At 47.3% G+C, this 24623-nt stretch overlaps 1 protein-coding gene across 3 annotated transcripts in view; it reads left to right on the forward strand.

Moving 5' to 3' along the window:
• Nucleotides 1-507: 507 nt before the first annotated feature.
• Nucleotides 508-24623, forward strand: part of hecw2a (HECT, C2 and WW domain containing E3 ubiquitin protein ligase 2a) — a 35678-nt gene continuing 11562 nt past the window's right edge. Inside the window, exons 1-20 of one of the 3 annotated variants that reach the window (XM_047337199.1) lie at nucleotides 508-736; nucleotides 8482-9139; nucleotides 12513-12620; nucleotides 12731-12825; nucleotides 14157-14223; nucleotides 14679-14848; nucleotides 14955-15094; nucleotides 15182-15282; nucleotides 15377-16215; nucleotides 16873-17182; nucleotides 17318-17410; nucleotides 17967-18117; nucleotides 18506-18612; nucleotides 18906-19030; nucleotides 20410-20595; nucleotides 20743-20877; nucleotides 22841-22943; nucleotides 23022-23118; nucleotides 23408-23491; nucleotides 23589-23671. In XM_047337199.1, the coding sequence (XP_047193155.1) occupies nucleotides 8761-9139; nucleotides 12513-12620; nucleotides 12731-12825; nucleotides 14157-14223; nucleotides 14679-14848; nucleotides 14955-15094; nucleotides 15182-15282; nucleotides 15377-16215; nucleotides 16873-17182; nucleotides 17318-17410; nucleotides 17967-18117; nucleotides 18506-18612; nucleotides 18906-19030; nucleotides 20410-20595; nucleotides 20743-20877; nucleotides 22841-22943; nucleotides 23022-23118; nucleotides 23408-23491; nucleotides 23589-23671 (3373 nt within the window). In that variant the 5' untranslated portion in view covers nucleotides 508-736; nucleotides 8482-8760. Of the gene's footprint in view, nucleotides 737-1132; nucleotides 1329-8481; nucleotides 9140-12512; nucleotides 12621-12730; nucleotides 12826-14156; nucleotides 14224-14678; nucleotides 14849-14954; nucleotides 15095-15181; nucleotides 15283-15376; nucleotides 16216-16872; nucleotides 17183-17317; nucleotides 17411-17966; nucleotides 18118-18505; nucleotides 18613-18905; nucleotides 19031-20409; nucleotides 20596-20742; nucleotides 20878-22840; nucleotides 22944-23021; nucleotides 23119-23407; nucleotides 23492-23588; nucleotides 23672-24623 lie in introns of those variants that run through there. The other 2 variants (XM_047337200.1, XM_035604062.2) reach the window with 2 other exon arrangements.

The raw sequence follows: 24623 nt of genomic DNA on the forward strand, positions 1-24623 counted from the left end.
CCCTCCCCGTCCAGCAGCCGAGTGAGTGTACAGAAGAGAAGTCACAACACCACTGAGCGTTCATCTTCTTTACACAGGTAGGAGGTGTCATGAGAGGAATCCCAGGGGCCCATGAGCCTATAGATTGAAAACTATGTTGTCATTAATATAGGTTACGTGTAGTTGACACTCACGTGCGTGTCTACTGGGGGGGGGCAGTGGTGATGGTCCGAGCATTGAGATCATGTCATGTCAAGAAAATGCTGAACTGCAGGTTGAACATTTTACTTCATTAAACTAAGTGTTATCACTACAGTCAGAGTTGGTGTATTATGGTGATTGTTATAATCGATGCATCAATGCATGAGCAACATTGTATAGTCGAGAGGTTAAGTCTCTCACAGTGTATTGATCTATTGATCAAGTGTAAAAAAAAAAAAGGTTAATCTGCAGAGCAGTGAACAAAGCTCTCAGATTGATATAAGTACACAGAACACGTCGCCACTGGAACTTAAAAAAAACTATAGCATCATATTTAAAAACTGAGCTGAAAGTGTACTTGTGTGTGTGCGTGCAGCCCTTCAGCTGTTCCACAGGTTGGAGCAGTTTCTCTGTGGGAAGTGTCTTGAATCGCGTCTCCACATATTAATATGCAGCGTGTATACATCATATGTTCGCAACCGAAAACCCACATCCCTGGATCCCCAGTCCTCTGAGTAAATCCCTCCGCGCCACAGCAACACACCGCCATCCTCCGGTAAGCGACGCTTCTGTATCTTTTTTTTTTTTTTTTTTTTCGGTGTGTGAAGCCTTGTCAGCGGGTGCATGCTCCTCTCCCCAGTCGGGTTGTGTGCATGTGCCGGGACTGGTGGGAGAGGACGTCGGCTCTGACTGCAGCGCAGTGCGATGCAGAGGGATGCGATGCATCTTGTCAGGTGCGCGCCTGAAGCCCGCAGCATCAGCATCAGCCTCAGCATCAGCATCAGCCGCTCTGTGAGCGGGAGGAGCGCAGGGAGGTGGTGTCGGAGTTGATGCTCACACCTCTGCACGCTGGGCCGTGGTGTCTCCGCAGCGCCGCAGCCTTTCACAGGGATACCGTCTCGATACGTGACTCCGAGCCCAACGCTGCCTGGGCTCTGAGGGGGAGAGAGGGAGAAAGGGAGGGAGGGAGGGAGGGAGAGAGAGGGAGGGGGGGCTAGCGCGGCACCCCGCCCGTCTCGCCTCATTTGGACTGCGGGGATAAGGACCTGGACCGTGATATCCCCGCGGAGAAACCGCGGAGCAGGTAGCGCCGTCACCACCGGTCCGCCGCGGTCCTCCGTCCCGCACCCGCACCTCTGCGCCAAAAGGTAAGCTCCGCCACCCAGCGCGCGACCAGGGATGCAGGGACCGTGTAGGTGTTCATGGCTTACTGATGGTACTGATGGTGATGATGGTGATGATGATGATGATGATGCTCATTCTCAAAACAGCAGAATCTGTCATCAAACCGCCGCAGCGTCGTCCCCTGCGCACCGCCGTTGTGTGGTGTTGATGAAGTTTTTTTGGGCCGGACGACAGAACCGTGGATGCATGTGTCGTGTTTGATTCCTGTATGCGTCTTGTGGAAGAGATGCACGGGGAAAGGAAAATGACGTAGGGAATTCCCACAGTAATCCAATAGCGCGCGACGACACCTGCACATTCCGCCAGCGCGGTCCCCGTGTGGCCTGCATGCTCGGGCATGTGCGCCAGGCGCCCGCGCGCGGCCTCGGCAGCGCACGCACCGATTCGAAATGATTAAACTTGGAGGAAAAGACTGTTATGTAACGTGATTTTTTTTTTTTTTTGCTGACGTGCTTGTGCCAGAGGAAGGGGGGGGGGGGGGGGGGTTACCTCCACGTCTCTCTGGCTCTGAGATGCCCAGTGTGTTTACACATTACAACGTGGGAGTCATCACTGAGTGTGGCTGCTGGTCTGCAGTGCCTCTGCTAAATTCCCCTCTGAGATCTTCCAGTGCATAAAGGGCTTATAGCCTTTCCCTCCACAGTGATCTGCGTCCTAGGCAACGGGATGAGGTGAAAGGAGCAGAGACACAGTTTTGGTTCATGTGGCCCCTGCAGATCTCCAGCGTCACAGATGTCCTCACAGGACAGAATCTGGCGAGGGCGATGACTGATCTGAGTGAATATACATGTGGAAGTCCTTTGAGCTGTGGATGAAGGAAATGGAGAGTGAGAGAAAAGTCAGGGAGTTGAGAGTCCATGACTACTCGCTGCACCCCAAAGGTGAGGGACGTGGTTGGGAAGATGTAGAAATCCCATTTGACCACATGCACATTTTTAAAAAAACCAATACGGTCTACACTCTGAACATGGAGCCGTCTACCTGAACAGAACCTGCACCGTGCTGCACACACAGGTAGACATGTCTCAAAGTGTTCCGTCAGAGCAGAGCTCAGCACAGCCAACCTCTGTTTTCTCTGAGGCTGACTTACTTGGACTGTCACGGTACAGATGGTGCCAAGTTGGCCCACACGGGAGGGTTTTTTTATCACTGACCCCACCTGAGGACACCTCCTGTGTGAACAATCTGCTCAAGGCTAGAGCGCTATAGAGATTATCAACAAGGTTTTCAACATGGACCCACCGACTCTTTACCTGAGCAGAGCTGGTCCAGTCAGCCAGAGGGATTGAAGGCACCTGTGAGGGGGACGTAACAGGAGAAGGTGTTTCCAGTTACAGTAACCGTGGCTCTGATCATTTTCAGTGTGAGAGGATGTGTCAAAATGTATGTGTGAAAAAGGCCTGTTATCCATATTGGACATCCTATTCAACATTTTTTGATCCGTCCTGCAACTGCACTCCCACAGTAACCGATTCACGCCGACATATTCCAGGTATTGTCTTAATTAAGTGAGTCCTGGCATCTGTGCCAACGAGAGCTCTTAAACAAACCCCCGAACCTAATTCATAATTTAATCGTAGGTTTAAATTTGCCGTGCCCAAATGCAACATGTGCCGGCTATTCAGCCTTTACTCTTATTGATTACCAGCTGTAATGCATCTGTTGCACCGAGTATCCAACGCTGCCAAGAACTAAAATCTGCCTTCAGATTTGTGGTTCTGTTTAATAGGACAACTTGAACTTCAGTGCTCATCTTTTGCTCAATGAAAAACAAAGTTTCAGTGGAACAAACACGTTTGTACCAAACCCTTCACGAAACTGTGAGTGTGAAACTATGTGATGTTTGCATATTCACTGAATACTCATGTATTTTATGCCTCCGTCAAACTGAACTATTCAAAATATTTCTGTTGCAGCGTGACATATTTGTCAGTTTTCGGAAACTATGGCGTTTCCTCGTGACTGTAAATACAGTCATGTGGGTTTGAACAATGAGCACAACCTGAGTCTGTGATGACAGACCCCTCAGTCGTTGAAAAATAACCCTAAAAAACTCTTCTTGAACATCCAAAGTATTCGTCCGTATAGTTTTTATGCCGTTCATAAATCGATGTGCAACCCACATTCCCATTTTAAGATCGGTCATCATTCCAAACTGGGAGAGAGACACAGCAGTCAATCTTCCCGCTCAAATGCCATTTCAGCCGAGGCCTGTGGTGGGGGGCTCCCTCCCGACGAGTGACTCACCCATGTGTTGGAAGAAGAAATGTACCCTGAGCAGGGAAGGAGCTGCACTTTTGGGAAGTGGGAACACACTGGCACGAGCGGGGAGCTGCGTGTTCTCTCAGAATGATTCACCGCAGTGAGTGGTTGTCAGGCAGGCCTCAGTGGAGCTCAGTAATCAAATCGTTCAGTCAACAGGCTTTTTTTCCGAGTGGCAGTCAATTTTTTGGGATCTGGACTAAAGGGCCGATCCCCGATTTCACTGTCTTTAACATAGTGAGAAGACATTTTCATTGCTTTGCCAGGGAATAAATCATTGATCATGTGTGTGTGTGTGTGTGTTAGTGCGTGTGTGTGTGCGTGTGCGTGTGTGTGTGCGTGTGTGTGTGTGTGCGTGCGTGTGCGTGTGCGTGTGTGTGTGCGTGTGCGTGTGCGTGTGTGTGTGTGTGCGTGTGTGTGGGTGTGTGTGTGTGCGTGTGCGTGTGCGTGTGTGCGTGCGTGTGCGTGTGGGTGTGCGTGTGTGTGTGTGTGTGTGCGCACGTGTGTGTGTGTGTGTGTGTGTGTGTGTGTGCGTGTGTGTGTGCGTGTGTGTGTGTGTGTGCGTGTGTGTGTGTGTGTGTGTGTGTGTGTGTGCGTGTGTGTGTGCGTGTGTGTGCGTGTGTGTGTGTGTGTGTGCGTGCGTGTGTGTGTGTGTGTGTGTGTGTGTGTGTGTGCCAGCTCCCCAAGGTGCCCGTTCTGTCTGGCTCTAAAGTGCTGCAGTCACCTCCACAGGGGCACAGAGGGGTCCCTCTGCTGACACCGAAACACACACACACACACACACACACAGAGAGAAACAGAGAGAAAGCGAGTTAATGAAGGAGGAATCCCTTTACTGACATCACAGCACCTACAGCTCACAGAACAGATCCACTGGGAGCTGAAACTATGATTAATATCATTATGGATCATTCCACTGTCGTCACTCGTTCCCTCGGACCCAACAAGATGCTCACAAACAACCAAAAGTTTGAATCGGTAGACGTTTGGAAATCTTCGCTCGATAGGTTTTATTCAATCACCAGTTGCTCAAGCGAGATCTTTTCATCCGTGGATTAAATGTTGTATTTGAGTGAGTGCTGGTGGACGAGGGACTGCGTGTGTTCATGGTAATGAAGGAACATGTGGCACATGTTATTGATGTCCGTTTAATAGTCATTGGACAACAGTAGATCTCTGTGGTGTATCAGAGGCGTCAGATACACAAACAGCACTTGATGAAATGATGAATGATGAAAGTGAGGCTGACTTTTAGCACACACGCAGATTCTGTGATTATTAAAACAACTTGGCGCTGCAGCGTACTGTGCTGGCAAAATCAGATTTTTTGGTGTGTGTGCAGACGCCTGTAATGGTGAGGACTCAATAAGTCTTCTGTCTCGGCATGAGCGGGGTGTGAGAGGAGGTGTGTCAGTCACTCATGTCTGTCACTTGACGAGACATAAAAACGGACCTGTCAGGAGAAATGGCTTCACTGTGCATCTCGAACACGTTGCAATCCTCTCTGACAGCAAGTTATGTGAATGTTCGATGAAATAAACCTTTGCAAAAAAAAACGTGCATGCAAAATATTCTGCCATGCTCCATCGGGTCTTCTTCTCCACATGTTTTTTTTTCCACATTCACTGCACATTGTATAACAGAACCAACTACTCAAATGATGCTTTTTGCAAGACAGGTGTCAAATGTGACATCATCCCCGAGAACGGCAGGAATTAGAAATACATTTGTCTCTTTTGGCCGAGCGTATGAAACTTTGTTTTTGTTTGTCTGTGTCGTTTTTCCGAGAATCAATCACTAATCCGCCGTCCGGTCCAAGCTGTGCAGAGCAGTTGAATTGGGATTATAATGGGAAATTGGAATGTCTTTAGGAGAAGAAGCACTGGCACGGGTCCAGATTGAATCCGGCCGCTGCCCCCTCCCTCCTGAGGTCATGTGGTGGTCTGTGCTGTCGGTCGCTGGTTGGCAGAGCGGGACGGCTGCATGGCGTCTCCCGCTCCACGTCGGGGGTTGGACAATGCCTGGCAATCATAGGGGGGGCACTTACATAAGAATTCAGCAGTTACATACACACTTATTATTATTTTTGTTTTTTCTTTAACTGGATAAGCTGCTGCTTGTTTATGGACGTGGCCCCTCCCCTCCCTGCTGGTGCTATATGACCACGTGGACACGTGAGCAGGATTTACGTATTCCTGCATCTGTGATGAAGGTTTTATTCTGTCATAAATCCCTGTATGCGGTGTGTGTGTGTGTGTGTGTGTGTGTGTGTGTGTGTGTGTGTGCGCGCGCGTGTGTGAGATGTAGCCGTGCTCTGGTAATCTTGTCGAGTCAGGGACGTCCAGGCTTTCCTCATGTCAAATGCAGCAGATCTTATTTCAATATCAGGCCCGAGTTATCCGGAAACACAGCCGATTCCACATCCATCAGCCCCGTGGCCACTTCATCACTTCTGTGAGTCGGTTCAAAATGGATGCACAAGCGCCGTATATACAGTATATTAGACCATTTTTCATACAAATTACCGCCGTGGTCCTTTTTTCTACTGGAGCATCTTGTTGTGCACGTGAGTGATTCCTGATAACGGATCGGATGGTTTGACCAGGTGTGTTTGTACGAAAGCAGGAGTTTGTGATTTTTACAGACTGTGTAATATGTAAAATGCAGCAGCTTATTACAACCCACGGTTACTTACAATTCTTTGCTAAGTGTTAATTATGACAGGAGCAGAAGAAGGAGGTGAAGCAGCTGTTTACCCTGTTTCTGAGAAGGAAAGTGTGACAGACACCCACAATATCGTTACCTATCAATACCCGTTGAGCTCTCATTACTTTACTATGTAAGACAATAACACATATAAAACATAATTTGATTAATCATAATCATTATTCTATTTAAAGATGGCACAAACTGTACATCAGGCCTGGAGTAAATAGTCTGAATACTTGAAGATTGATAATAACCATAGACTATATAAAAGTGGACGTTGTCACTGGGTCTGGAAAATGGGGTAAAAACCAGGGTTCTGTCGAACAACCAGCAGAGGGCGACTCCTCTGCAGCAAAAAGAAGTCATTTTCTATAGAAGTGAGAAAGTCACTCGTTCTCACCTGATTTATATTATTATTATATTTATGGTTCAATCTCTAGTTTTCAAGTCTTCTTCTATAGAGAACGTTTTGACGAATCCTCACCTGAGAAACTGCAAGGAAGAGTGTTCTCATGCACTACGCGAGGTCATCTTACCTGGGTAGTCGACGGGGGGCTGAAGGCTGTCTCGGTTTGTCATAGTCGCAGCATTTGTGCAGGACACATAGTGGTAAGTACAGAGTGTCACTATGGCGATAGCTATTCTGTTTGTGAAATGACGACATTACTCTGACAATGCTTAATACACCTTCAGAGACCGGAGATAGGCAGATGGTCTTGGGACGCCATACACTGACCACCCTGTTGATCTGTGAGGCGAACCGTAAGTCTCCCCAATATTGACATCTGATAATAAAGACTGCGTTTTCCTGAATCAGCGTCAACTCCATTACAGCATGAAGTTCAGTTTGTGAACTGGTCTCATTTACAATCAAATAGACCATGAAGCACCGTATGTATTGGGGCAAGGATACTGTGTGACTGACAGCCGGTACCATCCAATCAGTGCATGGTCGCAAGTGGACGTCCAGTGGATGGGCCTTCAGTCACGGCCACAACCCTCGCTCCTCCAAATGTGGTGACTTCTGGTTTCTCAAAAAAACCAACATGGCGCCGGCTAAAACACTAAACTGGCGGCTTTGAAACCAGAGTTCCCAACCCACGGGCGATGCCACCCGCACCAGTATGGTAACATTTGGGTTATTCCCATTCAGATATGAGAGTGGTATTGATCTCGTCATGTGACTGGGCATGAAAGTATATTTACAAACTGTCAAACTGTTGCTGCAATATCAAACTATTAGACAGGGAAACAAACCGTCAGTGACGTTTATGTCTTTTGAACCGGAGTGACGTGTAGGTTGAGGGTTTTAAATCTGGCTCTCAATGGTGATGACGTTACAATCCAGACGTTTTCATTAGGTACAGTGACGCAGACGGTGAACAGCCCACACGGAGGCCTGCAGAGGAGGCAGCGCTCTCGGAGCGTGGCTGAACAGCTCCGCTTCCGAGACTCAGCTCAGACTACAGCCCACGCTGAACCATCGCTCATCCACCAGGTCTTTGTTGAATGTTACCGAACCTTTGGATTAAAAAAAACAGCTTCTCGGCAGCAGATTCTCAAGTCTCATGTCATCCTTCCTGGATGACCCTGACTCTCTGAGCACTCCCCAGACGGCTCCCAAACTGGCATCTGTTGATTATGGAGCTTCCTGGGAGGCAGACTCAGCCGTGTGTGTGTGTGTGTGTGTGTGTGTGTGTGTGTGTGTGTGTGTTTCTGTGTGAGGGTTATGAGAAGGATTTCTCGTAGAGATACTGGATTTCAAAAGAGATATTTTGAATTCACTTCTCCACAGAAGGTTGTGTTTGTAGCAGCAAGAGGAACGTGTAGATTTGCATTAACTCTTTCATTAATCACATTAATCATTAAGGGGTGCAAACAAAAGTCATAAAATTAACTAAAAATAAGATGAACTGTGCACAGATGACACCCTCACAAAGGACAGAGAGAAATGTCTGTGCAGGATGATTTGTGTTGGCGACAGGTTTTTATTGACAGCAAACCACCCTGCTGCTGGTGACTGAGGCTCGTCCACCCATTGGTTGATTGCAACTCACAGTACGCGATCATTGCTTCTGTTGTGTGGGAGCAATTTTGGTTGCTCACTTATCGTCTCTCCGTCTTTCCCTCTTCCCCCGTCTCCAGGCTCCAGATGCCATCGGACAACATGGACTAAGATCGGATCTATCTTCACCTGTGACAGTAACCTTGTGATGCATGGACCACAGATGTTGGGGGTTCTCGTCCGTCCTGACAACCCCTTTGAGCTAACTCCCTCTGTTGAAACACGAGGACTTCAGTTGACTCAACAAGAATAAATCAGCAAAATGCATCATCACATGGACAAGCAGCTCGATCAATAAGAAGCTCCTACGCTGCTACGCCTCCTTCTTCTCGTAACTGTCTCCCCACCAGACGAGCACCATGCGCCCCTCCCTCGCCACAGCGGTCCTACCGCCCAGGACGCGCACCCACAATCCACCCAACCTGGCCGTGGGGGCCCGTGAACACCTGTCAGCTCCGCGAAGGCGCAGCCCCCACCTGCGGCACACCCTCAGCCCAGAGAACCTGCGGACCCTGGCCGAGCGGGGCGGGGCTGCCGTCGACACCGTCTCTATGGTCAGCAGTCCGATTGGGCTTCCCCGAGCGAACAGTGACACGGACCTCGTGACCTCGCAGAGTCGCTCCTCGCTAACGGCGTCCACTCTGGACTTCACGCTGAACCGCGGTCAGAACCTCGTCATATCCTGGGATATCAAGGAGGAAGTGGACGCCACCGACTGGATCGGGCTCTACCACATAGGTTAGATGATTATTTTTGTACATAAGTTGTTGCTAGTAGAGCTACTTTTAAATATTCTGGGACGGGTCAAGGTTAGATCTCAGGCCCGAGTCGACGTCAAGTCTTATGATAGATTAAAGTCAAGTCACATAAGCAAATGCAAGTTCAGAGGAAATTCTTGAATGCGGACCATTAAAATGACTTAGCAGTTTTCCTTTAAAACTTTGCTGATAGTCTTTATTGCGTTACTGAAATCCAGGAGGAGTCCTAATAATCAATATGCACGGCCTGCCTGTTGCTGGTCGAACAATTTTTCAATATTCTGTGAAAAGTCACAACTCAAGTGTTTCTGCACCTACTGTATTCTAATTGTTTCAGGAGCTGCCAGTGTTGTTGATGAACAGGCTTCTCGTTGACGTCACACTTTAGACACGCCCATAGCTTCCAGTAGCTCCTCCCTCATAGACTCTGATTGGTCCAGACTTCGTGGTCCAGCCACAAGTGAAAAGCTCAGAGGAAGATGGAAATCCAGCTTCCACACAAGGCTGCCTGTGAGATGACTTCACACAAATGATAAAATCGTGGGTTCACGTTATGTGGCTGCTTGTAAATTGTTTATTTGAGGGCAGATGAGATTGTGGGACACGAGTGACACACTACTTCATGCTACATGCTACAAACCTCCAAACGGTGGATATGTCTCGCAGTGTGATCCAGGGCCACCATTTTGGATTCAAATCTCTTAGTGTGATTGCTAGTGAATCACAACCGATAAATATCATCATATATGACAGTAAATGATGGAATTATTGTTGTCTGTGCTTGCTGGCCTTCCGGACCAGAGCTGACGTGACCCCTTACCCGTCCTCAGAGCTTATCAGCTGATCCCGGTGTTTTCATTATTGGAAGCTGAGCGTAGCCAGGTAGAGTTTTGTGCAGCAGCTTCCATCTCTTGAGTCAATACTGAAACAGGAGCTGTTGAGACTTTACACGGGACTGGAAGCTGAGTCAACATGTAACAGTTCTGCCTCGGTATACGATAACACACACACACCATCACAAACCGCCCGGGTCCTGGTGGTCTCCAATAATGTATGCTAATCCTGCTTACACACAGGAATTTGACAGGGGGGGATACATTGACCTGTGTGCTGAAGAGGCCTATCGGTCTCAAACTGCCTGGCAGATCTGTCCATCGTGGTGAAAAGCAATACAGCAGCACCGGTGTTCCACTGGCACATTTGTCTGTTTTACATATAGTGAAGAGCTGATGTCCTCACAGTATGTATTTCTGAAAAAAAATCAAGACAAATAAGCATCTGCTACCGAACGCCTTGGTATTACAGGTCGAAACCTTCGTGATCTTGACCATTTGATTTGATAATTTGTCATCATACAAAATACAAAACAGTTTTTTTCCCCCATATGCGTAATATTCATCCACGCTTTCTTTTAAAGGAGACATATGATGCTCAGTATATTCAGGTTCGTAATTTTAATTTGGGATCTTACTTCCAAAGGTTTTCATGCTCTAATGTTCAGGAAACATCAGTTTCCTCAGACTGTCCATTCCTGTAGCTCCTAGGTTTGTTGGGGGCGCGCCAGACTAGCCACTAGACATGCCTTGTGCACTTCCTTAATCTGATGATGTCACCATATCACGGAAGTATCGGCCGGACTACTGACGAGACTCTAGTGTGTGACATCCGTTTTTTGTGTATGTAAAGGTCTGTGGTAAAGGGAGGTTCAGTTTTCTGTCGAGGAGAGGAGCTCCCTTTACCACAGACCTTTACTTACAAAAAAAAACCAATGTAACACACCAGAGGAAAGGGACAAACTGAAATAGCACAATATGTGTCCTTTAAAGTCATTTTCCCTACTATCAGGCTGCATTCCTCAAAACCCCATCCACACCCCATCAGCTGTTATAACTGACATGTGTGAACCAGCCACAGTCCCTCAACAACTTCTCACCTGCAACGGCCACAGGCTCATGTGGAATGATGTTTCCTAAAGGCAACTAAAAACTGAAATGTTAAAGGGGCACATAAAGGTCATACTTACTTGTCATGAGGAGTCCTACTCGTCTTACGAAGAAGTTATTCGTGGCTCTAAAGGGGGCCGATCCAAAGTCTGTGAAACAATATCCCTGATGATGCCACTAGGCTTATCTCAGGTTTGGCCCGGAGACAAGAAGCCCTGCTGGTGAACTGGAAGGAGTGTGACAGACACGGAGGGTCAAATGCCATAAGGTGGCATTATGGGAAATGTAGGATCCAGGGGTGTTGGACCTTAACCCATAAATTGCTTCAATGTTTTACATTTTGATGATGATGATAAAGGACTGAATCTCACATATCAAATACGTAAAGGAGCCATACTGCCCTGATGTCAAATATATTTTAATTTCATAACTTTTTTCCTGCAGAATCAGACTTTCCTATCTGACAAAGTCCATAAATCCTTTTCATTATGCAGTGAGGCAAAAGGTGAAAGTCGTCAGTCTACATCAGGTAACTACTGGTATAATACCGTGACGTCTGTGAGCTGTTCAGCGTGATCTATTGTGTTGGTAATGGATAACGGATTTCTGAAAACAAAGGGTGTCTTTCACATTCCAAGAGGTCATACAAACCCTGAGAACGACTGACAGAAGATCATTCTGGGCACCATGCTATTATTTTACTAAAGTATGTAGTTGGTGATCATTTAAGTTTTTTACCAAATGATTTGTTTTGTGTCTGATGAGCTCAACTCGTGCGGATTAGTTCCGCTTGTAGATGGAACGCCATGCAGGAGGGAGATGGTGTAAACTTCAGGTCACTCCGTATTGATCACGAAGCTGCCAGGACTCATTTATCTGCTCCGGGGTCTTATACCCCAGAGGCGCGACTGCTTTCCTCGACTAAGCAGACACTCAATGATAGGCGACCTGCCTTCCCCTCCTCCACTCCCCTTCAGACACACACACACACACACACACACACACACGTTTACAGAACACAGTCCCCTCTCCAAACTTTCCACCAGTCCGCTGAGGTTGGTGCTTCATTAATCTGCGTGTGAAAGTGCTACGTACAGCGGAATTCCCCCTCCCTGTTTTTAACTCAGAGGAAGTTTGTCCTTGTCAGAGGTTGCAGGGAGGTTATTTTGGGAATGGATTTCACTGATTAAAGAAAGACTGTGCAGACTAAACAAACCCAAATAAAGGCGGAACAGATGCAGCTTGGCTGCAGTTTTTCACGGCAGAGCTTGAACGCCGTCGAGCCGCTGTTTGATTCAACATTGTTGGGTTTGAAATCGGGGGGGAATGTCGACACAGCGGGAACATGGCCGGACTAAGCCCAGAATTAGCACACCCGCAAAGCTGACTAACGGATCGTCTCTCTTCCAGACGAAACCAGTCCGTCCAACGTGTGGGACTGTAAGAACAGAGGGGTGAATGGCACCCAGAAAGGTCAGATCGTGTGGAGGCTGGAGGCCGGGCCCTACTTCATGGAGCGTAAGTCACAAGTGTCAATGTTACAATTTGTTCCAGCCTTCTCTATCAGTTAGTTCTTTAATAAGTTTAGTGTGTCCATTTCCCATAACTCTTTGCTGCTTCCTCGGCAGCTGAGACCAAGATCTGTTTCAAGTACTACCATGGAGTGAGTGGAGCGCTGCGAGCCACAACCCCCTGCATCACCGTGAAGAATCCTGCAGTCCTGGTGTGTGTGTGTGTGTGTGTGTGTGTGTGAGTGAGAGAGAGAGATACTGTAGAGTCTTTTAGTCATGCAGTGTGTCAAGCTTTAGCTCAGGTCCCTTTCATACAGAGCCCCCTCATTACTCTGACTGAAGGCGCTGCAGCTGTGGCATTATGGGTAAATGAGTCTGACTCACCACACTGTGGGTATAGCCTTCCTTCCATTGGGCGACTTGTTCAGGCAGCATTTTCTTCCCCTTCCACCTCGGGCTTGTCACCATTTCCAAAGTCCCATTACGCCGTCACACAGTGGACAGACTTTTTTAACACATTTTTTTGGGGCGTGTTCTTTACTGGGATTCGAATGACAGCGTCCGCCGTCCCACGTGGAAATGTTCGACCAAAAGAACTCCCCCAGGACACTGTTTCGCAGAGTCACTGTCGCCGCGTCCTGGGTTCAGCCCCGCCCAAGGCCATTGTGATTGGGTTCAAGCCATACAAACAAGCTATCATTTTCTTAATTTTTTACACAGCATCGAACAGCATACAATGACAATACAACCATTTGAACCCGACATTATCCAGACATACAACCTTATTCAAATTACAAATACAGTTAAAAATTAATTAATTAATTAAAAAGAAAATGTGTGTTGCCTACAACTTCCTGTCAGGGAAAGCCTACATTTCCATCTCTGATGATGCTTATATATGGCTCCCAAAGCTGAAAAAAGTACAGTATTTTCGCTTGCCCTTAGCAATGTACTGTACGTCAGTCTTTCCAGACCAATACTTTCTGAAAGTCCCTTTATCCACATCTGCAATGATGGAGCGCCCATACTCTTCCAGCACAATGCAACAGCCCTCCTGGCTCGAAGAAGCCCAAAATCCAGAAGTTAAGTCTTTTTTGATGTTTGTATAAAGTCCTCTGGATGTAAACCAAGCACACAGAGTTTGCCATTGAAAGGGACCTTGATGTTAAACGGTTCTGACGGACATTTTGTGACATCCTTCCAGAATATTTTAATCTTCGGATATTTCCAGAGACAGTGAAATGAAGCACCCTTTTCATCCACACATTTAGAACAGACATCCGGAATATTAGCAGACATACAGTATGATGTAGTTTGACAGGCGTGAGCCATAGGTTTTATTTTCCCTCTATAGCTAAATGAAGTTGCAGCCAGACTATTCTCCAGAGACTGGAGGTCTGCCTGTGCACAAGACAATGTGTGAATGGATATTTGTTGATGTGAGAGTCACCTGTCCTGAACTGACCAGAAGTCTGAATGACATGTACATGGGGGTACACACCCCCCCCCCGTGCATAGTGTGACATTTTCTCTTCTGTCACAGGTGGAGGGGCTGGCGGAGCAGGTGGGCGTTGAACATCCTCGGAAATTGATCAGCTTCACTTTGACAGGTGAGTCGAGGAGATTACATGTTGTTTTTGTCATGAAGGTATTTCGACCGATGTTAAAAAATGCGTATTTCCGTGGGACACTCAAAAACAAACCAGAACCATGTAACTTTGGAGACACAGGCCAGACTTTTGGATTTGAGCAGAGTGATGCATCTTATCTCCAGCTCTTTCTGACAGTTCCCGTGGGAAAAGCTTCCAAAGCTGTTCAGGAACCCGAGGGTTTTTCTTGATGGAGAAAGAAAAAGAATGTTTTCAGTTTTCTGTTAAAGTCAGGCAATATCTGGATGCGTTTAATGAGTATACAAGAGCAGAATGACCTTTTACAACTGGCTCACCCCAAGCACTCTCCTCTGTTGGCCATTACGTATCTGCAGGTCAGGTTTCGGCGAAGACAGAGGCAGTCCTTCAGTTCCTTTCCGTTATTTAAGACCGCTGTGTGGAATGTTTTGTTGCAGATTTGCGCGCCACCGGCCTGAAGAAGGGCATGTTTTTTCACCCCGACCCGTACCTGAAGATGTCCATCCACCCGGGGAAGAGGAGCATCTTCCCCATCTTCAGTCATCACGGACAGGAGCGGCGATCAGCCATCATCGCCAACACCATCAACCCTGTCTGGCACGGAGAGGTGCTTTTCACACACATCGGAGAAGTCAAAGACATGCGCTCTTTCAAATATATTGGCTGCATATAATTGAGATTGTACCGATCTGTATGTTTTTGCCTATCTACAGAAATACACGTTTGTAGCACTGATGACAGACATCCTGTACATCGAGGTGAAGGACAAGTTTGCAAAAAGCCGACCGATCATCAAACGCTTCCTCGGCCAGCTCACTATCCCCGTGCAGCGGCTCATTGAAAAGATACCTGGGTAGGTGACAGACGGGCCAACACACACACACACAGGACATACTGTCAGCAGGATCTACTTCATTCCTCGACTCTTCCCTCTGTCCAGTGTCCAGCCGGTGAGTTTCCCTCTGTGTCGCCGCCTGCCCACTGAACATGTAAGTGGCCACTTGCAGTTCAAGGTGGAGCTCACCTCAACCGGGCCCGATGGTAAATCTGCCTTTAAACTGGATTTGCATTTTGTGTACAAAGTTTGAAATGTGTTTGTTTTTCGTCAACGTGCAACCTCTGCTTCCTACTCCAGGTGCGTCTCCTGATTCTATCATTGGCATTTCATCCTTAAACGGAGCTCCAGGGACTCCGTCTGACGACGAGGACCTGCCACATCATCTTCCGGGAGTAGTCTCCGCTGGCCTGTCTCCTACCGGCTCCCAGGGCTCCCAGGGCATGTGGGAAGGTGGGGCCACGGCCTTCCCAGAAAAGAACCTGCCTCTTGTCGGAGCTGAGGGCAGATTTTTTGAGCCTGGAAGCCTGTCGGCCCACGAAATGCTCCAAAGGTCACTCTGTGAGGGCCTGGATGCTATTGAGGCCCCCAAGGGTCCTGGCGAAAGACCCCTGGGTGCCGCCTCACCCAAACTGCGCTCCAGCTTCCCCACACACACCAGGCTCAGTGCCATGTTGCACATAGATTCAGACGAGGACGAGGAGAGGTCGGGGGCCAATGACATCCCTCCAGTGCCGCTGTCGCCGCTGCTGATGAATGGAGAGCCTCCGGATGTTGACGGTCCAGATGAAGACGACCCATTCCCCGAGCTCCAGCTGCAGCCTGAGCTGCCCCAGCCCCCGGAGGAGCCCTCGGGTGCTGGTGCCGTGTCAGAAGATGTGGCCCCTGAGGTAGAGCTGGAGACAGGTCTGGACTTTGATGATGTTTTGGAGGCAGACGTATTTTCTGAGGTGGAAGAGGCTCCATTCACAGAGGCTGTGTCCCATAATGCTTCGCTAGAGGGTGTAGAAACGCCTGAAGAGGGACGGATGCCTGGCGAGGAACCCTCATCCGAGGTCGACACCTGCTCCATGGCAACGGCCCCGCAGACGGTCGCCTCTTCATCAGAGAGCTGTCCGATCACACTGACCACTGCTGTGGTGAGTCCATTCACCTCAGCATTCACCTCTTTGTTCACTCTCACAAAATGTTCCCAATAAGACAAAAACTGATTATTTTCATGATTACCCAAATAATCAAAATGTCAAAAATGGTTAAAGTTTCCAGCTTCTCAGAGCTTTAAGTGACAAGAGTACAAAACACACATTTGTATTAATTTGCAATGCCAAAAAAACAACACAATACATTTGAGCAAATCACATTTGCAGATGTTACAAATGTAGATATATTTGAGCATATTTTATGTATTAGCAGTCTTAGCATTTTGGGATATTGGGGGGTTTCTTGTAAAATAATAAATTACTGTAAAATAACTGTACTTTTTCACTTTTTCTAGTTTCTTACCAAAATAAACTGCATGTATCATCGAGATCTAACAAACATGTATTTCCTTCTCTAAAAAAACATTTGCCTATTTTTCAATATTTTGAATTATGCTTTGTTCATTCACATCCTGTTCACAACAGGATGTGAATTGTATAGCAGGTGTGCTGGCAGTCACATGCTGCATGTATTGTTTGTCCTCATGCATTTTGCACACTACAAGAAAAAAAAGGCACAGAAATGATTGTCATTTTGTCAGTTGCTTTCCCTGATAATTTCTATGTCTTGTTTGTTATTTGGGGAATATTTTGAAGGAAGCGGAGGAGGGAGCGGAGGCGGCCATAGATCCAGGGGGACATGCAGTTTCCAGCACCCCACCAACCACTCAGACTGTAGACGACGAAGGGGGTGGGCAGGCTGATGTCACCGAGGCTGAAGGAGCAGCTCCGCCAGCCAGCGAGCAGCAGCAGCAGCAGGAGGCGGAGGAGAGCAGTGTCAGGAGGCCCAGCCTCCAGGCTGCGGGGGGCGTGGCTGAAGAACAGGAAGGGGAGGAGACAAAGCCACAAGCGGAGGCCGGGTCTGTGGACTCAGAGCATGTTACCACAGAAACAGAAGGAGAGGAAGGTGCTCGCCTTACTTGTGGAAATAATTTGAATTCACAGTCATGAAGTCTCCTCAGAATTAACTGAACAACATGTCACCAGTTCCACCATGTTAAAACAAGATTCCCTCTGTACTTTGTGTATTTCCTGTGGACAGGTGCCCATGTCAACGGCCATCCTGTACGTTCGCTTCCCTCTGTGCGTCCTGACATCCACCGGTACCAACGTGTGGACGAGCCTCTGCCTCCAAGTGAGTGTGTGTGTCCGCATGTAGCCATGGGTCTTTGTGTTTGTGTTTGTTATCCATGTGTCTACGTTCTACTGAGCGACTCTAACTAAAACTACAAACGTTGGACCACAAATGAACTGCAGATGGCTTAAAGAGGAACTATGGACACGGCAGCTTCACACACGTGAGATAACTTACCGGAAGCTTTACATTCCTTTAGGGATGCTAATGTGATGGTCCTCCAACTCTGGACTGATGCAGTATAACTGGATAATAGCCATAAAGTATCAATCCTGATGACTGTGGTGATCTCTTGGCATTTGATTTTACGATGTTAGTCTGTTTAAGTCAAATATTAAAGCTACAGTGTGTAATATTTAGAAGAACTCATTCACAAAAATTTAATATATTGTCCATAACTATGTGTTCATATATGTTTAATCAGCTTTGAATGAGTTAAATATAGTTACATGAGGTTTGCTACGTCGTGTTGAATACTGTTGTTGCACAAAACGGTACTACTTGCATGTTGTATGTTACCCTGAGGCATTAAACATCCACATGAACTGTTCCTCAGACTGGGAGGCTCGTATCGACAGCCACGGGAGGATCTTCTTCGTGGACCATGTGAACAGGACCACCACGTGGCAGCGTCCCACCGGCCCCCCTGCCCCGCAGGGCCTGACCCGCTCCAACTCCATTCAGCAGATGGAGCAACTCAACCGCAGGTAGGGTTTGAAAAGAGAAATGCACTGCACCACGCAGCATGGTTTTATCAAGAGTAAGTATGCAATATTAGTAAATGTCTAGGTATTCCATATGCAACATAACCACATGTTAAGTGTGTCTGGCTTTCAACAGGATATAGAAGCAAAATAAAATGCATTCAGAGACCTATTTACTATGTATTCTCCTTTAATGGGGCATTATCTACGGGTTATATTCAATTATTAATATAATTTGAATAAATCAAAAGCATACAAAGACTATAAATAGGGAAGTGCTTCTATATCATTCTCTTTCCACAGCAAATGTCTTAATTTGAATCTTTGATGTAAATATTTCTGACTCCATTGTTTGCTGAACACCACACTGTCACTGTACTCTGACTGACAGATACCAGAGCATCAGGAGGACCATTACCAACACTGATCGGACAGAGGAGGCCTCGGTTGACCTGCTGCCTGAACCAGAAGGTGACCTGATACCCCACTCCATGTCCGGTTAGTGAAATGTTACTACGGTGAGCCGTGAGGATGAAAAAGCTCATATTTTACAGTCAAAGGTCTCAGAATAGTCATGTTCTCTTGAGATACCATTGGTTGGTTGGTTGAACCAGACATTAAACAGACTTTATTCTGCTTTCTAGTACAGAGTCTGTTCATTGTCTGATTGAGCCGACGTGTAAGTAAATGATAATAATTCTAAAAAGTTCTAAATCAGTTTGTGCCACTGTCTGCCTTGATAACCGTTCATCATTTCAAAGCTTAAACGGTTTGTGTTGACTTCGTTGCAGAGTTCCGGCGAGAAAGTGCAGTTGCTCACGGCAGTGGTCGCTCGCGCCTCTCCCTGCTGCTCCAGTCGCCCAGCGCCAAGTTCCTGTGCAGCCCGGACTTCTTCACCGTGCTGCATTCAAACCCTGTCAGTGTAACAACTTTCACCACGCACTTCTTTTATAGAGATCAAGCTCTCTGGATACTTTTGTTCACTCAGTAGTTCGATCTGTTCAGCTTTGGTTAATAATAAGAGCTTTGAGCTCCGTGGAACTGCTGCCTGAATGAGCCTGAAGTTCACCATGTAGTGCTACAATTATGTACTGTAGTGTAATACAGCAGTGTTGTTAAGTACACGTTACACATACAACAAGTTTTAGGGATAGGCAGAGGAGAAGAAATGGATTTTGAGGCTTGACTGAAATGTGGGGAGGGAGTCGGAGTCGCGGATCTCTTTGGGGAGGAGTTCCACAGCCTGGCAGCAGCCCTGGAGAAGCCTCGGTCCCCAAACTGTGGAGCTTGGTTTTGGGGGTGGAGAGGAGACCAGCAGAGGTGGATCTTAGGGACCGTGTGGGTTGGTAGGGGGAGAGGAGATGGGTGAGATACGGGGGAGCAAGATGGTGGGTTAGGGGGCTATCCCAGCACAACCGGGACCTCGTCAAAGCCCTGGTGGGTTAGGGGGCTAACCCACCAGGGCTTTGAAGGTGAGGACCAGGACCTTGAAGGTAATTTGGTGGGAGACAGGGAGCCAGTGGAGTTCTTTTAGGACTGGGGTGATGTGGTGACAGGATTTGGTGTGAGTGATGGGTCTGGCGGTCTGCGTTCTGGACCAGTTCGAGTGTATTGATGGACCTGGAGCTGATGCGATAGAGGAGTAAGTCGCAGTATTCGAGACAGGCGATGTGGCACATGTGGGGCTCAAGGGAGAGGGTGGAGTGTGGGGTTATTGGTTTGGAGCCTATGAGGAGGAGTTCTGTTTTACCACTGTTGAGTAGAGGAAGTTATGTTGCATCCAGGTCTTTATTGCTGACAGGAAGGAGTCAATGCGGGAGAAGGGGGGTTGTGGGGGGGTTGGTGCTGAGGTAGATCTGGGTGTCGTCGGCGTAGCACTACAAGTTCAAGTTGAAGTGGCAGAGTATCTGACCGAGGGGGAGGATGTAGATGATGAAGAGGATATATTCATAATTTTTGCTTTGTTATAGAATCAGTCATCAATCAATTACTTGAAAATCAATTCACATTGAATGAAAAGTTGTTATTTGATATGTGCAGTCTTTTTAAAAGCCCACAAATAAAATTCCAAATGACTCACAATTTAAAGTCAGTCTATAGATTATGGTTGAGATCGATGAACAAAAGTCTCAGAAGATCGTCTGAGAAGGATAAACTTTAGTTATATACCTACAGTTCATATGATGCACACAAACTTTATGTATCACAGATTCTTCATACTATTCATACTTTTTATATTGTCTTTCGTCTTGAACTCAAAGCTGTTCTCTGGTGTGCCGCCCCCCCCCCCCCCAGAGTGCCTACCGTATGTTTACGAGCAACACCTGCCTGAAGCATATGATCAGTAAGGTGCGCCGGGATGCTCATTACTTCGAGCGCTACCAGCACAACCGGGACCTCGTCACCTTCCTCAACATGTTCTCCAACAAGCAGCTGGAACTTCCCCGGGGTTGGGAGATGAAGCACGACCACACTGGGAAGGTACGTGTGTGTGTTTGTGACCCCTGACCTGACCCCTGACCTGACCCCTGACCTAGGATTACCCTACTCTTACTGAAGATGTGTTTCAGGTACATATAGTGGCGTTTGTCCTTACATAACTGTGGGTATTTGGATCTCATTCTTCAGCCCTTCTTTGTGGATCACAACTGTCGCTCCACGACCTTCATTGATCCCCGGCTGCCCCTCCAGAGCTCCCGCTCGACCGGGCTGCTGGCCCATCGCCAGCATCTGAGCCGCCAGCGCAGCCACAGTGCCGGGGAGGTGAGAGACCACCCAGTACTCGTCACCTGGAGTCACCTCAGGCCTCACACAACTCTGCAATGTTAATAGAGGCCAGTTGGAAGGAAAGAAATGCTCAGTAATTTTATTAAAAGAGACCTATTATTCTCATATTCAGGTTCATCATTTTAATTCGGGTTAATCCTTGAGAAGGTTTACATGCTCTAATTTTCAGAAGACTGTTTCTTCAAACTGTCCACTCCTGTAGCTCCTCTTTTCAGCCTCCATTTGAAACACATGGTTTTAGCTCTTGTCTGCCTCCACTCTTGCTGTACCTGGCTTTGTTGGGGGCGTGTTAAATTAGGTGCTTCAGGAGCTTCAGGAGTGTCAGGAGCTTCAGGAGCTTCAGGAGCTCCAGGAGCATCAGGCACTTCAGGAGTTTCAGGTGTGTCAGGAGCTTCAGGAGCTTCAGGAGTTTCAGGAGCTCCAGGAGTTTCAGGAGTGTCAGGAGCTATAGGAGCATCAGGAGCTTCAGGGGTTTCAGGAGCTTCGGGAGCTACAGGAGCTCCAGGAGCTTCAGGAGCTCCAGGAGTTTCAGGAGTGTCAGGAGCTACAGGAACCTCAGGAGCTTCAGGGGTTTCAGGAGCTTCGGGAGCTACAGGAGCTTCAGGAGCTTCAGGAGCTCCAGGAGCATCAGGAGCTTCAGGAGTTTCAGGAGTGTCAGGAGCTACAGGAGCCTCAAGGGGCTTCAGGGGTTTCAGGAGCTTCGGGAGCTACAGGAGCTTCAGGAGATTCAGAAGCTTCCGGAGTTTCAGGAGCTTCAGGAGCTCCAGGAGTTTCAGGAGCTGCTGGACTTTCAGGAGCGTCAGGATCTTCAGGAATTTCAGGAGCTTTAGGAGCTTCAGGAGCTCCAGGACTTTCAGGAGTGTCAGGGGCTTCAGGAGGTTCAGGAGCTTAAGTCTTAAGAACTCCTGGCTCGTTGGCAGCCATCTCTTCCAAAGTTCTACGTTGGACTGATGATCATTCCTATGTCGTTGTCAAATCAGTGGTGAGACTAATGAAAAGTGATATGTTATGATTACTATAACCACGAAAGACCACGTTGAACGTGATGGGCAACTTGTGTTCATCCCCCGAACGTGCAACATTATTGGGTTATGATTGGTGATATATATTTAGAGTAGTCGTTCTTTCGGGGAAACATTTCTCCTTGATGCATTCATGTTCTTTGTCTGAGACCAATGAAAAATATCCTTTTTTAATGGAAGAAATGACCAAAATGACATAATAATTTCATTGTGACCCAATTGACCTAACTCGTGAGGTTGATTTTCCCAACATACGTAGTCTATGAATTCGTTGAAAGTGATTTTAGGATACTCAAATGCTGATTGCACTCTGTTGATTTTCATACCATACTGGTATGAGCAGAAACACCTGAACAATAAAATGTTTAAGTCAAAACATGTGGGCTAAAATATATTCAAGGTATTTGTGTTTAAAGGGACGGAATATTAGAGGAGAAAAGGAACATTTATTCCGACCACTGCAGCAGAGGACAAACTGGAACTTGGAAGTTTGTTGTCTGAGAAAAACAGGTTTTAAAATGTGCTGGACAGTTTTCTCAGACGCACGGAGACGAGCCAGGTCAAATCATGAGGGAAAGAATAATGACACGATGAAAACGCATTAGAAGATGCCTCAGAAAACTGTGACAGCACAGGAGCTCTGTGTTCGAAAACAGGCAACGAATCCTAGTCTTATAGTAGAGGTGAGTTTGTGGCTAAGTCTTAGAACCAGGATTCAATTTCACAACATACATTGTTTCAAGGCACTTTACATAGTGAGGTCAATATTACAATATTACAGGGAAAACTCAACAAATCCCACAATGAATGAAGCACTTGGCGACGGTGGAGAGAAAAAACTCCCTTTAAACAGGAAGAAATCTCTGACAGAACCAGACTCTCACTGGAGTTCAGGATGCTACCTCCTTCTGTCGCAGGTGGTGGACGACTCTCGCCAGACCAACCCGCCCGCCATGCCCCGCCCATCCAGCACCTTCAGCGGCTCCAGTCGGAGCCAGTACCACGATGTGGTGCCTGTGGGTGAGTGGGGGCGACGTCACGCGTGAACGAGCACAAGACACAGGGCGCACTCCTAACCCTCTCCTCTTGTTCCTCCAGCCTACAACGACAAGATAGTGCTGTTTCTACGGCAACCCAACATCGTCGAGATTCTGCAAGAACGGCAACCCGAACTGGCCCGGAACAACTCGCTCAAGTGCGTTGAGCTCACTCCTCGTCTCCCTCCCTCCCTCCCTCTCTTTTAATGCTTGTCTGTTCACTCCGCCCCCCTCTCTTCCTCTCTAGCGTTGTTCACCTCCAGCACCTCCATCATCATCATCATCAGTCACACTCAACACAGTTAACCTTTAATCCAAATGGATTGTGCCAGTTTACCCCTTGACGTGTGTGTGATTGTGTGTGTGATTGTGTGTGTGTGTGTGTGTGTGTGTGTGTGTGTGTGTGTGTGTGTGTGTGTGTGTGTGTGTGTTTGTGTGTGTGTGCAGGGAGAAGGTGCAGTTTATTCGCAGTGAGGGCGTCAGTGGGCTGGCTCGTCTCTCTAGTGACGCTGACCTCGTCATGCTGCTGAGGTGAGTCCCGTGCACGTGTTGTGTGTGTGTGTGTGTGTGTGTGAGTCTGAACTCTACGTTCATCACCTATATGCTCATGCTATTCTCTCGTCCCCAGTTTATTTGAGGAGGACGTGATGTCATATGTGCCGCCGTTACTCCACCCAGGTTACTGCCTCTCCTCCCCTCAGAGCTCCCCCGGTAAGTCTCGGCCTCACTCCTTCTGCAGCAGCCTTATTGGCACCACCACCACAACATTTCTCATTTTGTATCAAATTCGTTGGTGTTATGAAATTCTATGCCTTTCACCCTGAGATTTGGTTTACATTGTCTTATTAAATATAAGAAAGCAATTTCATAGTCCTGCAAACACTCAGTCCTCTGTCCTGCACTTCCAACTGGAGCCCAACTCTGCCATGTCTTTATAGGAATATATATATTTCAGATTAATTCCATAATAATCTCAAAAAAAAAGTGCAAGCAAATAAAAAAACATCATCAATTTGATAATTTCACAACACACACTTGTAGATTTGAATTAGAAAACTAAACCACAACCACATGACTTCATTCAAAAAGAGTGCATATAAAAGAGCAACATATCTCCTATAACATGTAATGAAACAAGATTTATGAAACACATTAGTACAGTAGCTCTCCAGGTTATGACTGAAACAAATCACTTCATACAACGTGTTGTCTGACCAAGCTGGCGTATAGTTTTTCCGAAGCTGCTCTTGATGTGAAAATCTCTCTGTCACAATATTGTTTGAATGTAGGGACAATGGTACATATTCTTCCCTGCATGGCATATAGAATGTTACAGTCAGGGATTCACACACAATTAAATATTGATTAAGGAGAGCTGCAGTCTCTTGGCACGTCACTGCATGTGCCTGTCGGATGTCACGTAAACACCACTTCACCCGCCCTCGGACAGGTGAGGGGCAGGGGAAGGGGAAAGCTGTCGGACCACCCAACGAGTGTCTGATTCCTCAGACGAGTCATTAAACCAATGTCAGATGATTTGTCCTCATCTAGTCTCTTTATCGCTGCATTTCAAATACATGCACACGCACGGATACACACTTCTGTTCCACAGCTCATCAGTCACTGCTCTGTTTACACTCTGCACCTCTTCATTCTGAGCCTT

The sequence above is a fragment of the Scophthalmus maximus genome, chromosome 14 (genome assembly GCF_022379125.1).
Source record: "Scophthalmus maximus strain ysfricsl-2021 chromosome 14, ASM2237912v1, whole genome shotgun sequence".
NCBI lineage: Eukaryota > Metazoa > Chordata > Actinopteri > Pleuronectiformes > Scophthalmidae > Scophthalmus > Scophthalmus maximus.